The sequence below is a fragment of the Mustelus asterias genome, chromosome 4 (genome assembly GCF_964213995.1).
Source record: "Mustelus asterias chromosome 4, sMusAst1.hap1.1, whole genome shotgun sequence".
Classification (NCBI taxonomy): domain Eukaryota; kingdom Metazoa; phylum Chordata; class Chondrichthyes; order Carcharhiniformes; family Triakidae; genus Mustelus; species Mustelus asterias.
The window spans coordinates 121,017,550-121,034,283 of record NC_135804.1 but is presented as its reverse complement, the minus strand read 5'-3'; the positions used below and the strand labels follow the sequence as shown (position 1 = coordinate 121,034,283).

The 16,734-nt window shown below is 43.8% G+C and overlaps 1 protein-coding gene across 5 annotated transcripts in view; it reads right to left on the bottom strand.

The window, feature by feature from the left end:
• The window catches only part of diaph2 (diaphanous-related formin 2), an 852,337-nt gene that overhangs the window by 512,514 nt on the left and 323,089 nt on the right, over positions 1 to 16,734 (bottom strand). For all 5 annotated transcript variants that reach the window (XM_078211680.1, XM_078211681.1, XM_078211683.1 and 2 more), the window contains 2 exons: positions 15,145 to 15,249; positions 5,601 to 5,972 (listed from right to left, as the gene is read on the bottom strand). In XM_078211680.1, the coding sequence (XP_078067806.1) occupies positions 5,601 to 5,972; positions 15,145 to 15,249 (477 nt within the window). The remainder of the gene's footprint in view (positions 1 to 5,600; positions 5,973 to 15,144; positions 15,250 to 16,734) is intronic.

The following is a 16,734-nucleotide window of genomic DNA, read 5'->3' as shown; positions in this document are numbered from 1 at the left end:
CCAGATGCAATTCTCCAACTCATCCGCTTCATCCTGGACCACAACGTCTTTACCTTCAACAATCAGTTCCTTATTCAGACACATGGAACAGCTATGGGGACCAGATTCGCACCTCAATATGCCAACACCTTCATGCACAAGTTTGAAAAAGACCTCTTCACCACACAGGGCATTCAACCGGCGCCATGCACTAGATACATCGATGACATTTTCTTCCTTTGGACTCACGGCGAACAATCACTGAAACAACTATATGATGACATCAACAAGTTCCACCCACCATCAGACTCACCATGGACTACTCTGCAGAATTGGTTGCATTCTTGGACACATGCATCTCCATCAAGGATAATCACCTCAGCACTTCACTGTACCATGGATAACCTCACGATGCTCCACTTCTCCAGCTTCCACGCTAAACACGTTAAAGAAGCCATCCCCTATGGACAAGCCATAGATGGGTCTTTTTCTAAATGGAGGTCGGTCACCAGTGGTGTGCCCCAGGGATCTGTTCTGGGACCCTTGCTGTTTGTCATTTTCATAAATGACCTGGATGAGGAAATGGAGGGATGGGTTGGTAAGTTTGCCGACGACACGAAGGTTGGTGGGGTTGGGGATAGTCTGGAGGGATGTCAGAAGTTACAGAGGGACATAGATAAGATGCAAGACTGGGCGGAGAAGTGGCAGATGGACTTCAACCCAGATAAATGCGTAGTGGTCCATTTTGGTAGGTCAAATGGGATGAAGGAGTACAATATAAAGGGAAAGATTCTTAGTACTGTCGAGGATCAGAAGAACCTTGGGGTCCGGGTCCATAGGACTCTAAAATCAGCCCCGCAGGTGGAGGAGGTGGTTAAGAAGGCGTATGGTGTGCTGGCCTTTATCAATCGAGGGATTGAGTTTAGGAGTCCGGGGATAATGATGCAGCTATAGAAGACCCTCGTCAGACCTCACTTGGAGTACTGTGCTCATTACAGGAAGGATGTGGAAAAGATTGAAAGGGTGCAGAGGAGATTTACAAGGATGTTGCCTGGGTTGAGTGGCATGCCTTATGAGGATAGGCTGAGGGAGCTCGGTCTTTTCTCCTTGGAGAGACGTAGGATGAGAGGAGACCTAATAGAGGTATATAAGATGTTGAGAGGCATAGATCGGGTGGACTCTCAGAGGCTTTTTCCCAGGGTGGAAATGGCTGCTACGAGAGGACACAGGTTTAAGGTGCTGGGGTGGAGGTACAGGGGAAATGTTCGAGGGAAGTTTTTCACACAGAGGGTGGTGGGCGAGTGGAATCGGCTGCCGTCAGTGGTGGTGGAGGCAAACTCAATAGGGACTTTTAAGAGACTCCTGGATGAGTACACGGGACTTAATAGGATGGAGGGTCATAGGTAGGCCTGGAAGGTAGGAATATGCTCGGCACAACTTGTGGGGCCGAAGGGCCTGTTTGTGCTGTAGTTTTTCTATGTTTCTATGTTTATCCAATGACCATTTAAATGCCCTTAATGTTGGCGAGTCCACGTATGCTGCAGGCAGGGCATTCCACGCCCTTCCCACTCTGAGTAAAGAACCTACCTCTGACATCTGTCCCATATCTATCACCCCTCAATTTAAAGCTATGTCCCCTCGTGCTAGCTATCACCATCCGAGGAAAAAGGCTCTCACTATCCACCCTATCTAATCCTCTGATCATCTTGTATGCCTCGATTAAGTCACCTCTTAACCTTCTTCTCTCTAACCAAAACAACCTCGAGTCCCTCAGCCTTTCCTCATAAGACCTTCCCACCATACCAGGCAACATCCTAGTAAATCTCCTTTGCACCCTTTCCAATGCTTCCACATCCTTCCTATAATGCAGCGACCAGAACTGTATGCAATACCCCAAGTGCGGCCGCACCAGAGTTTTGTACAGCTGCAACATGACCTCCTGGCTTCGAAACTCAATCCCTCTACCAATAAAAGCTAACACTCCATACGCCTTCTTAACAACCTTATCAACCTGGGTGCCAACTTTCAGGGATCTATGCACATGGACACCGAGATCTCTCTGTTCATCCACACTACCAAGTATCTTACCATTAGCCCAGTACTCTGTAATCCTGTTACTCCTTCCAAAGTGAATCACCTCACACTTTTCCGCATTGAACTCCATTTGCCACCTCTCAGCCCAGTGCTGCAGCTTATCTATGTCCCTCTGTAACCTGCAACAACCTTCCGCAACTCCACCGACTTTAGTGTCATCCGCAAATTTACTAACCCATCCTTCTATGCCCTCATCCAGGTCATTTATAAAAATGACAAACAGCTGTGGCCCCAAAACAGATCCTTGCGGTACACCACTAGTAACTGAACTCCAGGATGAACATTTCCCATCAACCACCACCCTCTGTCTTCTTACAGCTCGCCAATTCCTGATCCAAACCGCTAAATCACCCTCAATCCCATGCATCCGTATTTTCTGCAATAGCCTACCGTGGGGAACCTTATCAAACGCTTTACTGAAATCCATATACACCACATCAACTGCTTTACCCTCATCCACCTCTTTGGTCACCTTCTCAAAGAACTCAATAAGGTTTGTGAGGCACGACCTACCCTTCACAAAACCGTGTTGACTATCCCAAATCAAATTATTCCTTTCTAGATGATTATAAATCCCATCTCTTACAATCCTTTCCAAAACTTTGCCCACAACAGAAGTAAGGCTCACTGGTCTATAATTACCAGGTTTGTCTCTACTCCCCTTCTTTAACAAGGGGACAACATTTGCTATCCTCCAGTCTCCTGGCACTATTCATGTAGACAATGATGACATAAAGATCAAAGCCAAAGACTCTGCAATCTCCTCCCTCGCCTCCCAGAGAATCCTAGGATAAATCCCATCCGGCACAGGGGACTTATCTATTTTCACACTTTCCAGAATTGCTAATACCTCCTCCTTATTAACCTCAATTCCATCCAGTCCAATAGCCTGTATCTCAGTATTCTCCTCGACAACATTGTCTTTTTCCTGCGTGAATACTGACGAAAAATATTCATTTAGTGCCTCTTCTATCTCTTCAGGCTGCACGCACAACTTCCCACTACTGTCCTTGACTGGCCCTAATCTTACCCTTGTCATTCTTTTATTCCTGACATACCTATAGAAAGCTTTAGGGTTTTCCTTGATCCTACCTGCCAAAGACTTCTCATGTCCCCTCCTGGCTCTTCTTAACTCTCTCTTTAGGTCCTTCCTGGCTAACTTGTAACTCTCAAGCGCCCTAACTGAGCCTTCACATCTCATCTTTACACAAGTCTCCTTCTTCCTCTTCACAAGAGATTCAACTTCTTTAGTAAACCACGGTTCCCTCACTCGACCACTTCCTCCCTGCCTGACAGGTACATACTTATCAAGGACACGCAGTAGCTGTTCCTTGAACAAGCTCCACATTTCAATTGTGCCCATCCCCTGCAGTTTCCTTCCCCAACCTATGCATCCTAAATCTCGCCTAATCGCATCATAATTTCCTTTCCCCCAGCTATAACTCTTGCCCTTCGGTATATACCTATCCCTTTCCATCGCTGAAGTAAACGTAACCGAATTGTGGTCACTGTCACTAAAGTGCTCACCTACCTCCAAATCTAACACCTGGTCTGGTTCATTACCCAGTACCAAATCCAATATGGCCTCGTCTTTTGTTGGTCTATCTACATACTGTGAAAGGAAACCCTCCTGCACACATTGGACAAAAACTGAGCCCTCTAAAGTACTCGAACTATAGCTTTTACCACCTTCCCTGCTCTTACTGAAACATCTAAACCCTGGAACCTGCAACAACCATTCCTGTCCCTGCTCTATCCATGTCTCCGAGATGGCCACAACATCGAAGTCCCAGGTACCAACCCATGCTGCAAGTTCACCCACCTTATTCCGGATGCTCCTGGCGTTGAAGTATACACACTTCAGACCACCTTCCTACCTGCCAGTACACTCCTGTGACGTTGAAACCTTATCCATGACCTCACTACTCTCAACCTCCTGTACACTGGAGCTACAATTCAGGTTCCCATCCCCCTGCTGAATTAGTTTAAATCCTCCCGAAGAGCATTAGCAAATTTCCCCCCCCCCCCCAGGATATTGGTACCCCTCTGGTTCAGGTGTAGACCATCCCATTTGTAGAGGTCCCACCTACCCCAGAATGAGCCCCAATTGTCCAGGGATCTGAATCCCTCCCTCCTGCACCATCCCTGTAGCCACGTGTTCAAATGCTCTCTCTCCCTATTCCTCTCCTCACTATCGTGTGGCACGGGTAACAAACCAGAGATTACAACTCTGTTTGTTCTAGCCCTAAACTTCCACCCTAAATCCCTGAATTTCTGCCTTACATCCCCATCCCTTTTCCTACCTATGTCTTGGGTGCCTATGTGAACCACGACTTGGGGCTGGTCCCCCTCCCCCTTAAGGATCCCGAAAACACGATCCAAGACATCACGGATCCTGGCACCTGGGAGGCAACACACCAGCCACGAGTCCCTCTCGTTCCCACAGAAACTCCTATGTATCCCCCTAACTATGGAGTCCCCAGTAACTAATGTTCTACTCCTCTCACCCCTTCCCTTCTGAGCAACAAGGACAGACTCTGTGCCAGAGACCTGTACCCCATGGCTTACCCCTTGCAGACGCCACGACAACAGATGAACGGACATGCTCGACAATCACCAGGCAGGAGTGTTCCCTTCCTGTCGGGGAACAATTCAGCAAGCCATAGGGGATGGCTTCTTTAACATGTTTAGGATGGAAGCTGGAGAAGTGGAGCATCGTGACGTCATCCGTGGGCTTGCGGTACAGTGAAGTGCTGAGGCGATTCTCCTTGATGGAGATGCATGTGTCCAAGAATGCAACCGATTCTGGAGAGTCGTCCATGGTGAGTCTAATGGTGGGATGGAACTTGTTGATGTCATCATATAGTTGTTTCAGTGATTGTTCGCCGTGAGTCCAAAGGAAGAAAATGTCATCGATGTATCTAGTGCATAGCGCGGTTGAATGTCCTGTTCAGTCTCTGATCTTCAGGTAAGCGTTCTCCATGGCGGCCTTCAAGACACACGACAGTGCAAAATCGCTGAGCAGAAACTAATAGTCAAGTTCCGCACGCATGAGGCCTCAATCAGGATCTTGGGTTCATGTCACACTATCTGTAACCCTCGTGTCTTGCTTGGGCTTGCAAAATCTCACTAACTGTCCTGGCTTGAGATAATTCACACCTCTTTAACCTGAGATTATCCCTCTCTCCACTCGCATTGTCTGTACCTGTAAAGACTTGCATTCCAAACATTATCTTGCAATTGAGCCTTTGTCTATATTTGCCTTGCTTGTGAACCTAACTCTCCACTTACCTGATGAAGGAGCAGTGGTCCGAAAGCGCCTGATACCAAATTCACCTGTTGAATTTGAACCTGGTGTTGAGAGACTTCTTATTGTGCCCACCCCAGTTCAACACCGGCAACTCCACATCATGGAAGTAGATGTCACAGTAATATTTTAAGCTGGTTGCTTAGCGTCAAAAGCTAAAGCATGCAAGACAAAATAGTTGACACAAGAAGAAATGCACTTGCATCTAACAACTTCTCACCTTGGACCAGTTGGCTCTTCGCATTGCAGCTTCTGGATTGTATTGTTTTTTCGGCTGTAGTCCATGCGGCAGCACTGCAGGGGCTCCCATGCGAGGGGGTGCACCTCCAAACAGTGGTGGAGGAGGTGGGCCTCCAAAAGGTGGTGGTGGTGGTGGTGGCATACCTGGACCGCCAGGAAGTGGAGGTGGTGGTGGTGGTCCGCAACCTGGAAGGGGAGGTGGAGGAGGGGGAGGAGCAATGCCTCCTGGGAGGGGAGGTGGGGGAGGGGGAGGAGCAATGCCTCCTGGGAGGGGAGGTGGAGCTGGAATTCCACCAGTGGGAGGAGGTGGTGGAGGTGGAGGGACACCAGAAGGCACAGGTGCTGTTTTCCGCTGCAAAAGTAATTTAAATAACAGTTACCATCATTAAAATATGTGAAACGTCTTAAAAGATAAGGTATGCAACTAAAGCACTAATGAGATTGTAACTCAGGTGAATGATAAATAGGGTGAATAGATAGATATACCATGGGTCAACCATCTATTCAAACACAAAATGTGCACAAAAATATTAAATCTTATACAGATTTTAAACATTACATACACATTAGCAGTGTGACAATCAGCTGTGAGTGAATGATGACAGATATATTCTAAACTAAAAAATCATAATGAAGTACAGTACCCATGAACCCAATGTTCTTTATTGAACAATTTATCCTACTTATACAGTTTGGCAATCAAATATAGAAGAACTGTGATAACCACCTCCTGAGCTCAGTCTGGATTGATACAGTATGTTACAATGACATGAAATCACTGAAGACTGAGTCCTCAGTCTTCTAACTTCAGCCCTAAATTCATAGAAGTTTAAGGTGCTGAACAAACTATCAAGTGATAAAACTGGAAACTGCTAGAAATACTCAGCAGGACTGCCAGCATCTATGGAGAAAGAAACAGAATTGATGTTTTCAGTCAAATACGACTTTTTCAAAACTAAACAAATGTAAAAACGTGATGGGTTTTATGCCATTAAAAGAGTGGAGGGCAGCACAGTGGGCCAGCACTGCTGTCTCTCAGTGCAAGGGATCCGGGTTCAATTTCAGCCTTGTGCGACTGTGTGGAGTTTGCATATTCTCTCCATGACTCCACATGCTCCAGTTTACTCCCACAGTCCAAAGGTGTGCAGGTTAAGTGGACTGGCCATGGTAAATTGCCCCTATTGTCCTGAGATATGTAGGTGAGGGGATGAGCGGTGTAAATATATGGGGTTACGGGAAAGGGCCTGGGCGGGATCTCTCTGTCAGAGAGTCAGTGCAGACTCAATGGGCAGCATCCTTCTGCACTGTAGGGATTCTGTGATTCTATGAGTGGCGAAAGAACAAAAGAGAAGGATTAAGGTTGGATAGAGGGCTTGAGAGAATAAATAACAAATATGTCATGGAACAAAAGACAAAGGAAGAGGTAATGGTTGTTGTTCTTCTTCTTGGCAGTCCCTCGATGCTGGGCAGGTTTGCTCCAGAGAGGATGCTACTGTTACACTGCCCTTCTTGTCACCAAATTTGGATAATCGTGTGAATTTATGATTGGTGGTTCTTCTCCAGGGCTTTCACATTCCTGCGTCCACTTTGGTTCGATGAGTTTGAAGATGGCTGATAAGTCAAATGCACAATCTGCAGACGCTGCCATATGTCTTGGTGCTTGAAGGGTTGTGTTGATGATTTGGTTTGCAGAATTGTGTGTGCTTCTAAAACCTCAGGTTTGGCTATGCACGTGCCTGACTAAGTCTGTCGTTGTGTTCAGTGCCTTCCTGAATGAGCATTCTCCATTTGGGTCAATCACAAACCAGCATGTCTCTTGAGTTGGCAATTATATTTGATTTCTTCAGTGATGCATTTTGAACATCCCTAAAGCATTTCTGCTATCCTCCAAGGAATTTCCTGTCATGACCGAGTTCCAAGTGAAGCAGTTGCTTCAGGGTCTTGTGTCAGGCATACCAATGACCAACCCAACGGAGCTGGTTGTGATTGATTAGTGCCTTGAAGCTGAGCAGGATCGTTTGGGAAAGGACGTTGCTGTTGGACTGCCTTTCTTGCCACGAGATGTGGAGGATCTTGTGAAGATACCGTCGGTGGTACTTCTCCAGTACTTCAGTTGTGCAAGTCGCCGAAGCATATATGGACAAAACAATTGTTCAGAGCGAGTGAGAATCATGAAATAATGAATAATGCTAGCTCTGTTCTATAGCAAAAATAGTAAAAACAAGATTCGTACCAGTACATAGCAAGAAAATCAGAATCAAAATGGAGTATAGAGTTCATGCCCTGAAATTGTTGAACTCGTTGAACTCAATATCGAGTCCAGTAGACTGTGGAGTGCCAAAATTGGACATTGAGGTGTTGTTCCTCAATTTGCATTCAGTTCCACTGAAATATAGCAGCAGGGCAAGGACAAAAATGAGTGCGAGAGAAGATGGAGAATTAAAATGGCTAGCAATGAAAAAACTCAGTGCCATGCTGGTGGACTGAGTGGACATGTTCTATATACAGGCACCCAATCTGTATCTGGTCTCCTCAACATAGAGGAGACCACATTGTGAGCTACGAAAACGGTATACTAAACTGAAAGTACAGGTAAACTGCTGCTTCACCTGGGTGACCAACTGTCCTGGATTTTCCAGGATTGTCCCGAAATTGGCTTCCTGTCTGACGTGTAGGGTCTGGGCTTTCTGAGATGCCACTTGTCCTGGATTCCTTTGGGCAGCAAGTGAGGAGATTGCTCACTGTGTCTTCTTGCTGCTGTCCCAGCATCTTCAGTAGCTGGTAAGCGCACAATGCTGCTGCACATGTGCAGACCAGAGGCAGAACAGTGTGCATGTGCAGACACAAGTGAGCAGAGGGAGCAGCAATGCAGTACAGCTCTCTTTCCTCAATGTTGTTCGGCTTCAGGAACTGGATGGTAGAATTCAGAATCAGGGCAGTCTGATGGTGGATGGGGGCCAGCGAAGTGAGCAAGGTGGGTTCTGATCAGGCCTGATGAAGAGGGGAGTATCCAGGTAGAACGGAGGGGAAGGTGGGGTTTAGGGAGCGGAGCTTCTGAGAGAGTGCAGAAAAGGGAGGGTCAGGGAGAGGTGATTCTATATATCTCTGCTCTTGGAGGGGAGTTGGGCACAGAAGTCTGTATCTGTTGGGAGCAAGGAATGTCTGGGAGCAGTGTGGCCTCCTTTGAGGGACCCCTCACATCCACGTGACTTCTCGGGTATCATCCAGAGTTGGTCATCCTATTTCTATCTTCTATCAGTTCAATCATATCATAGAAAGAAAGAAATAGAAACCCTACAGTGCAGAAGGAGGCCATTCGGCCCATCGAGTCTGCACCGACCACAATCCCACCCAGGCCCTACCCCCACATATTTTACCCGCTAATCCCACTACTCTAAGGGGCAATTTTTTACCTGGCCAATCAACCTAACCCGCACATCTTTGGACTGTGGGAGGAAACCGGAGCACCCGGAGGAAACCCACGCAGACACGAGGAGAATGTGCAAACTCCACACAGACAGTGACCCGAGCCGGGAATCGAACCCGGGACCCTGGAGCTGTGAAGCAGCAGTGCTAACCACTGTGCTACCGTGCCGCCCCATTTGAAATGTTAACTGTGTCTCTCCACAGATGCTGGCAGACCCGCTGAGTATTTCCTGCACTGTTTTTATTTCAGATTTCCAGCATCTGCAGCTTTTCAGTTTTATTCAAGACTGTTTGATGACTAGCTGAGTCACTTATGCTATAAAGTCCGAGGCTTTGATTTCCATTCTGTGCTAAGTTTGTTCATTTCAGTCAAACGGCAATAGGAACATTCCAATTGGTTTCAGTTTCTCTACTTTAGACTGCTCCAGCATAATCAGCCAGAATTCCAGATCCTAAATCACTACTAAATCAGGAGAACATACAGGAAATGCACGTAGACTTTGAATGGCAAAACTAAACTCAGCTGTGAGGGCAGATGAGAATAAGATTGGATTCAACTATGAGGATCCTAACAGTTGAATAGCTTACCAAAACTCAATTTTCCAGACAAATAGTGCCACAATATTATTATGGATACTTGAAGACTAGAACACTGTTTCATCTATACCTCTGACAAACTTGGAAGTGGAGTTGCTGCCATTGTCATTTATGTCTGACTTTCTCTTTCTGGATCCCACGTCAAAGCAAATGAAAAAAAACCCATGACACCTGATTGTTATTCAGGTAGTTTCATCGAAAATTAGAGCCCCAGGGTGTAGAAAGCCGATGCATTCTTTCGTACTTTTCAAATTACTCATTTGATCTAAAATATGGCAATAGGAACATTACAATTGGGCTAAATGCCATCTGCATTCATGTGCATTCCTTATTTGCTTTCGCCCAGTGAATGTTTTATTGAAACCATATTACTTCTCATCAAGTACATGAGAGAAGGTTTCAGTTAAAGGCAACTAAATACAATGTGAAGTTTTTTTAAAAATAATTTTAAAAAGAATTTCCCTCGAGCATTGAAGTTTGAAAGATTATTTGTGTCAGTTCAGGTACAGTGTATTTGATAGGCATTACAAACTATGCCCAGACATTGATTGATTGAAGCAGAGGTCAACACTGGAGCAAGTCAATCTTGCATTGCAGTTTTTAAAAATATTCTGCTGTGTTACCAAGAGAGTGTTCATTTATGATCCTGATTAACATAACGTACTTCTAAGCAAGGTTATCTATTGCAAACCAGCAACAGTGCTTTAGTCAAAGATAGACAAGCCAGAAGCAAAAGATTATGTACCAGTATATGTGTGTGACAGCTGCATTGCTTTTCTAAAATATAACTTCTGTCTGGGAGATCACTGAATACTATCATAGTATTTTTTGCATGTGTTAAAGGGAATAAGAATCCTTAAATCTAGATAATGCATTTTTAAAATCCACTAAAACAACCAAATCAATTGAAATGGTCCCTTTGCTTTGAGCCAAACATCATTAGAATGTAATCAGTCACGAGCTTAAACAGATATAAATTGTTTTTTTTGTTTCCCCAAAATACGATTGTCATTACAAGTTATTTCCTTCATTAGACATTTTCTGTCGTTGTTCTTATCCTGCACATGATATCCCACTGAGATATCTCAATGTTATCAGCAAAAGTTACAAAAAAACTATGCAACGCACATCTTAATTTATATGCATGTTTCACTATGCTCAGTGGGGTAAACAATTATTTTATGCTCATAAAAAAACAGCAATCATGTAAAATAAAATACATTTCTCAAAACTCAGTTGTCAGAAAGATAAAGCCACTCAGGTGGTCTTCAGCAAGTCTGAAGACCTTTGTCCTCACCCCTTCATTTTCACCTCTCTCTTCTTTACTTGCATTGAGAAAATTGGTACATGAGTAGACTATTCACTGTCTCAAATCTGATCCGCCATTCAATAATATCCTGGCTGATCTGCAACTTCAACTTAATTTACCTGCTTTTGCTCCATATCCGTTGATACCCTTAACCCCATGAAAATTCTCTCTGTTCTGAACACTCAATTTCAGATTTCTGCTACTCAGTGTGAAAATTGGCTTCCTGATTTCACACCAGAATAGTCCATGTCTCATCATAAGACTATCGTATTTCTCCAGGAGTTTGATCAGCAGTTGGCATGACTGTGCTACATCTGTGAGACTGAAAGTTTCACGAATGGCACTATTTTTGATATGGTTAGCTGACAGCTTATGAATATGCAGGCAGGAAATAGCATTCAAGAAGGATTGGGCATGTAGTGCACACCAATCAGTACGCCATTCTGAACACTGCTGAGAGTGTTGTTCATTTGGGGAGTGCGGGGGAGGGGGGGGAGGGAGCAGGAGGAAGATTTGCAAGTCAACAGTGACAGGGGGTCAACAGGGGAATATATAGGCGTTTTTACAGCTGCAGTCATGAGTCATAGAGATTTACAGCATGGAAACAGACCCTTCGGCCCAACTTGTCCATGCCGCTTTTTTTTTAAAAAACCTCTAAGCTAATCCCAATTGTCCGCGTTTGGCCCATATCCCTCTATACCCATCTTACCCATGTAACTGTCTAAATGCTTTTTAAAAGACAAAATTGTACCCACCTCTACTACTACCTCTGACAGCTTGTTCCAGACACTCACCACCCTGTGTGAAAAAATTGCCCCTCTGGACACTTTTGTATCTCTCCCCTCTCACCTTAAACCTATGCCCTCTAGTTTTAGACTCTCCTACCTTTGGGAAAAGATAATGACTATCAAGCTGATCTGTGCCCCTCATTATTTTATAGACCTCTATAAGATCACCCCTCAGCCTCCTACACTCCAGAGAAAAAAGTCCTAGTCTATTCAGCCTCTCCTTACAACTCAAACCATCAAGTCCCAGTAACATCCTCGTAAATCTTTTCTGCACTCTTTCTAGTTTAATAATATGCTTTCTATAATAGGGTGACCAGAACCGCACACAGAATTCCAAGTGTGGCCTTACCAATGTCTTGTACAACTTCAACAAGACGTCCCAATTCCTGTATTCAATGTTCTGACCGATGAAACCAAGCATGCCGAATGCCTTCTTCACCACTCTGTCCACCTGTGACTCCACTTTCAAGGAGCAATGAACCTGTAACCCTAGATCTCTTTGTTCTGTAACCCTCCCCAACGCCCTACCATTATCTGAATAAGTCCTGCTCTGGTTCAATCTACCAAAATGCATCACACCTTGCATTTGTCTAAATTAAACTCCATCTGCCATTCGTCAGCCCACTGGCCCAATTGATCAAGATCCCATTGCAATCCGAGATAATCGACTTCACTGTCCACTATGCCATCAATCTTGGTGTCATCTGCAAACTTACTAACCATGCTTCCTATATTCTCATCCAAATCATTAATATAAATAACAAATAACAGTGGACCCAGCACTGATCCCTGAGGCACACTGCTGGTCACAGGCCCCCAGTTTGAAAAACAACCCTCTACAACCACCCTCTTGCTTCTGTCAAGAAGCCAATTTTGTATCCATTTAGATACCTCACCCTGGATCCCATGAGATTTAATTTTATGCAACAACCTACCATGCGGTACCTTGGCAAAGGCCTTGCTAAAGTCCATGTGGACAACATCAACTGCACTGCCCTCATCTACCTTCTTGGTTACCCCTTCAAAAAACTCAATCAAATTTGAGAGACATGATTTTCCACTCACAAAGCCATGCTGACTGTCCCTAATCAGTATTTGCTTCTCTAAATGCCTGTAGATCCTGTCTCTCAAAATACCTTCCAACAACTTACCCACCACAGATGTAAGGCTCACTGGTATGTAGTTCCCAGGCTTTTCCCTGCAGCTCTTTTTAAACAAAGGCACAACATTTGCCACTCTCCAATCTTCAGGCACCTCACCCGTGACTATCGATGATTCAAATATCTCGGCTAGGGGACCCGCAATTTCCTCCCTAGCCTCCCACAATATCCTGGGATACACTTCATCAGATCCCGGGGATTTATCTACCTTGATGCGCTTTAAGACTTCCAGTACTTCCTTCTCTGTAATATGTACTCTTCAAGACATCACTATTTATTTCCCCAAGTTCCCTAGCATCCATGCTTTTCTCAACAGTAAATACTGATGAGAAATATTCATTTAGGATCCCACCCATCTCTTGTGGATCTGCACATAGATGACCTTGTTAACCCTTAAGAGGCCCTACTCTCACCCTTGTTACTCTTGTTAGTTCTGAATGGTATGAAGCTTCCCTGGTGCCAGGGTCAAGAATGTTACTCCAGCAGCTGCGCAGCATTCTTGAGGGAGCAAGTAAGCAGCCTGGGATGGTGGTTTATATTGGCAACAATGACATAGGTAGAAAGGAGGATGAAGTCCTCTTGGCCAAGTTTAGGGAACTAGGAAATAAACAAGCAAGAAAGGCCTCAAAGATAATAATCTCCAGATTACTCCAAGGGCCATGCACTAGTGAGTATAGAAATTAGAAGATAGAGCAGGTAAACGTGTCCAGGGATGATGCAGGAGGAAGAGCTTTAGATTCTCATGACATTAGACATTGTTCTGGAGGAGATGGAACCTGTATAAGATAAATGGATTGCACCTGAATGGAACCAGGAACAGTATCCTTGCAAGGTCATTTGCTTGTGCCACTGAAGATGATTTACATTAACTTGGCAGGGCTGTGGGAACCAAATGCTAATAATGATGGGAATTCATGTTGCCAGTCTGCGGCGCTCAGCCAAAACTCCATTCACTGCAGCAGGACCGGAGAATCCCAGCCGTGAGCGAGGTCAGAGAATTCTGGCCCATTTTTTCAATTTAGGGTAAAATGGAGGAATGAAGATGACCATGTGACCTGTTCTCAATTCTGCCCAAAAACAAACTTGGTGGCTTGCTGGTTAAAGGACGCCCAGATTGTCTTACTGAGAAGAAGGTTCAAAATATTTATACCTGTAAACAATGACCACAGAAGCTGTGTTAATAGTGCATAGACCGATAATCTCCAAGTTACAAGGAGATGTCAGGAATAACAGTTTTTTTTCAAAGTTATACTTTAAATTATCTATTTAATTCCAAGAAAGAATGGAGTTTGGCGTCTAATGGACAGCTAATTAGCATTTCCAACTGGATACAAGGCCCATGTGATTCATGTTGCCATGGTGATGAGCTTTGAGGTGGGGGGGAAGTGTCCATTGCAAGTCATTATAAATATCAGGTTACAGGGCTTTTCTTATGATATCTTTGAACCTCACAGATGGTCAGTCTGTACATATCAGAGAGAAAGAGAGAGCGAGAGAAGCAGCCAATCTCTATTGTTCACCACAGACAATGTAGATGGGAGCTCGTAGTTTGATTGAAAATACCATGCTCATGAGGATTTAAATGAGGCTCACAGATTTGCCTAGCTTTGGCTAGGAAGAGGGACCTCCAGGGTAACCCTCACTGTGTGTTTGGGGATTGGAAGTTATTCAGCTGGAAAAGGAATCAAGCAATCAGAAGCTGAGAATAGCTTTAGACTGTTTCCTGGGGAATGAAGTGTCCATTTATGGGAATGAGTGAAATATAACCATGGAAGGGGATTTTCAATTGTTTTAAAAGTTAAATGAAAGATCTTTTTGCAGTTTATAGCACAGGTTGCATAACAAAGAGTGTTTAACAATGTCACTAACTTTATTTATTGCAGTAAAAGTCTTACAACTTGCGATCTTGTGTCATTTGACAACCACTGGAATTCATTCATTTTTAAGCTTTGGGTCTTTATGGGGGTCATAACATCCCATCAGTTTCGGCTCAGGGCTACTTTCTGCTTTAAGTTGAAGAAGTCAAGATTTTGACTGCATATTAATTTCATCAATTACATATGGAAATTTAAATCACCATCACATTAGCATGCATTGAAAACAACCTTACCATATGATAGCCTAAAAACCAGTAGAAATTATCCTTTATAAAGTCCGATCTTGCTGCCAACATTCCACTATTCTCACATGGTTTTTGTAACCATTATTTCCTGAAATTTGACAAAAAGCACATGCATGTATTACCTCTGCTTCCAGCTGATGGAGTTTTGTTTCAAGTTCTTTTATTCTTTCATCTTTCTTCTGATTTTCAGTCTGAGCCTCCTGGCGAGCTGTAAATTCTTCATCAAACTGAAACAAATACATAATTAAAGCCTTCCAGGTATGTTCAGTTTAATCAACTCACACACGCACATACATACATACACACACTCAAAAGCACACACACGGATAAACTAATAATTTACTAAATAAGGGAGTTTGCTTTATTTTTCTATATCTATCAACTCATCCCAGTTTATAAAGCAGTCTATTTCCTTATTTCTATTAAACTTTGTCATGAAAAACTCCCAAGAAGCAACTCTCTCCATTAGCAGCTGAATGCTTGCAGAACATCATTCTTAACTGGAAAAAAGAATCAAAATATATTGTGGTCCAGAAATAAGTACTATAAATAGCAGTAACTACAATTGCCACCACCATGAAGATTAGAAAACATTAACTTCACTTTAAATGAATGTCAGGCAATAACATTTTGAACATTTTGGTTTTGCAAATCAAGTAACTATATCAAGTCACAAGGGCATTTATGCTTCCTACAAAGCCTGCTGTATCAGCCAATTAAATTTAAGGATGGAACAGCAGCACAGTGGTTAGCACGACTGCCTCAGAGCACCAGGGGCCCAGGTTCAATTTTGGCCTTGGGTGACTGTGTGGAGTTTGCGCGTTCTTCCTATATTTGCGTGGGTTTCCTCCAGGTACTCCGGTTTCTTCCCACAGTCCAAAGATGTGCAGGTTAGGTGGACTGGCCATGCTAAATTGTCCCTTAGTGTCCAGAGATGTGTAGGTTATGTGGATTAGCCATGGTAAATGCATGGTGGGGTTTTGGATACAAGGCAGAGGGGAGTCGGCCTGGGTAAGTGGCTCTTTCAGAGAGTCGGTGCAGACTTGATGGGCCGAATGGCCTCTTTCTGCACCGTAGAGATTCTATGGTACACAGTACACATGTTAAACATTCCCACTTATCAGTCCACAGAATAACGAGAGTTTGCAAAGCTCAAACGGGGCTTCTAGTGCAATTTAAAAATTCGACATGGAAATAAAAATAAAGAGAAACTTTGTTTAAAATACACAGCTCCGCAGTTTCCTTTTTAGTCTTTTGTATGTCATAGTATGGTACCCAACCAGAATATTGAGAAATGGACATCTGAACTAAATGAGCACAGAACATCTATTTTAAGACAATAAAAGTGCAAATATTCAACAAACTATTACCCTAATGGTCACTGTAGTGAGACAATTTATCACACAAATAACCTTCCCCAGAACATCAAAAGTGTGGAAACTCTTCACCTTCTCAATTCTACAGCCAACATGCTTTCAAAACTCAAAACTGGTGCTACTAAATCACTATTTAAAAGAATGATGAAGCAATGAAAGTTTATACAAAACAATTGTAGAACAGCATTGCCAGTTCTAGGTGTCATTGTGTAAAAGGCATAAAAAGCGAGAGAGTATGCAATGTAGGATCACTAAATATTGGAAACTAGAGTTACAAGCAGAAACTTGAGCTACTGGATCAATTTCCACTGGGTCCAAAGCATTAAGAGGATATTT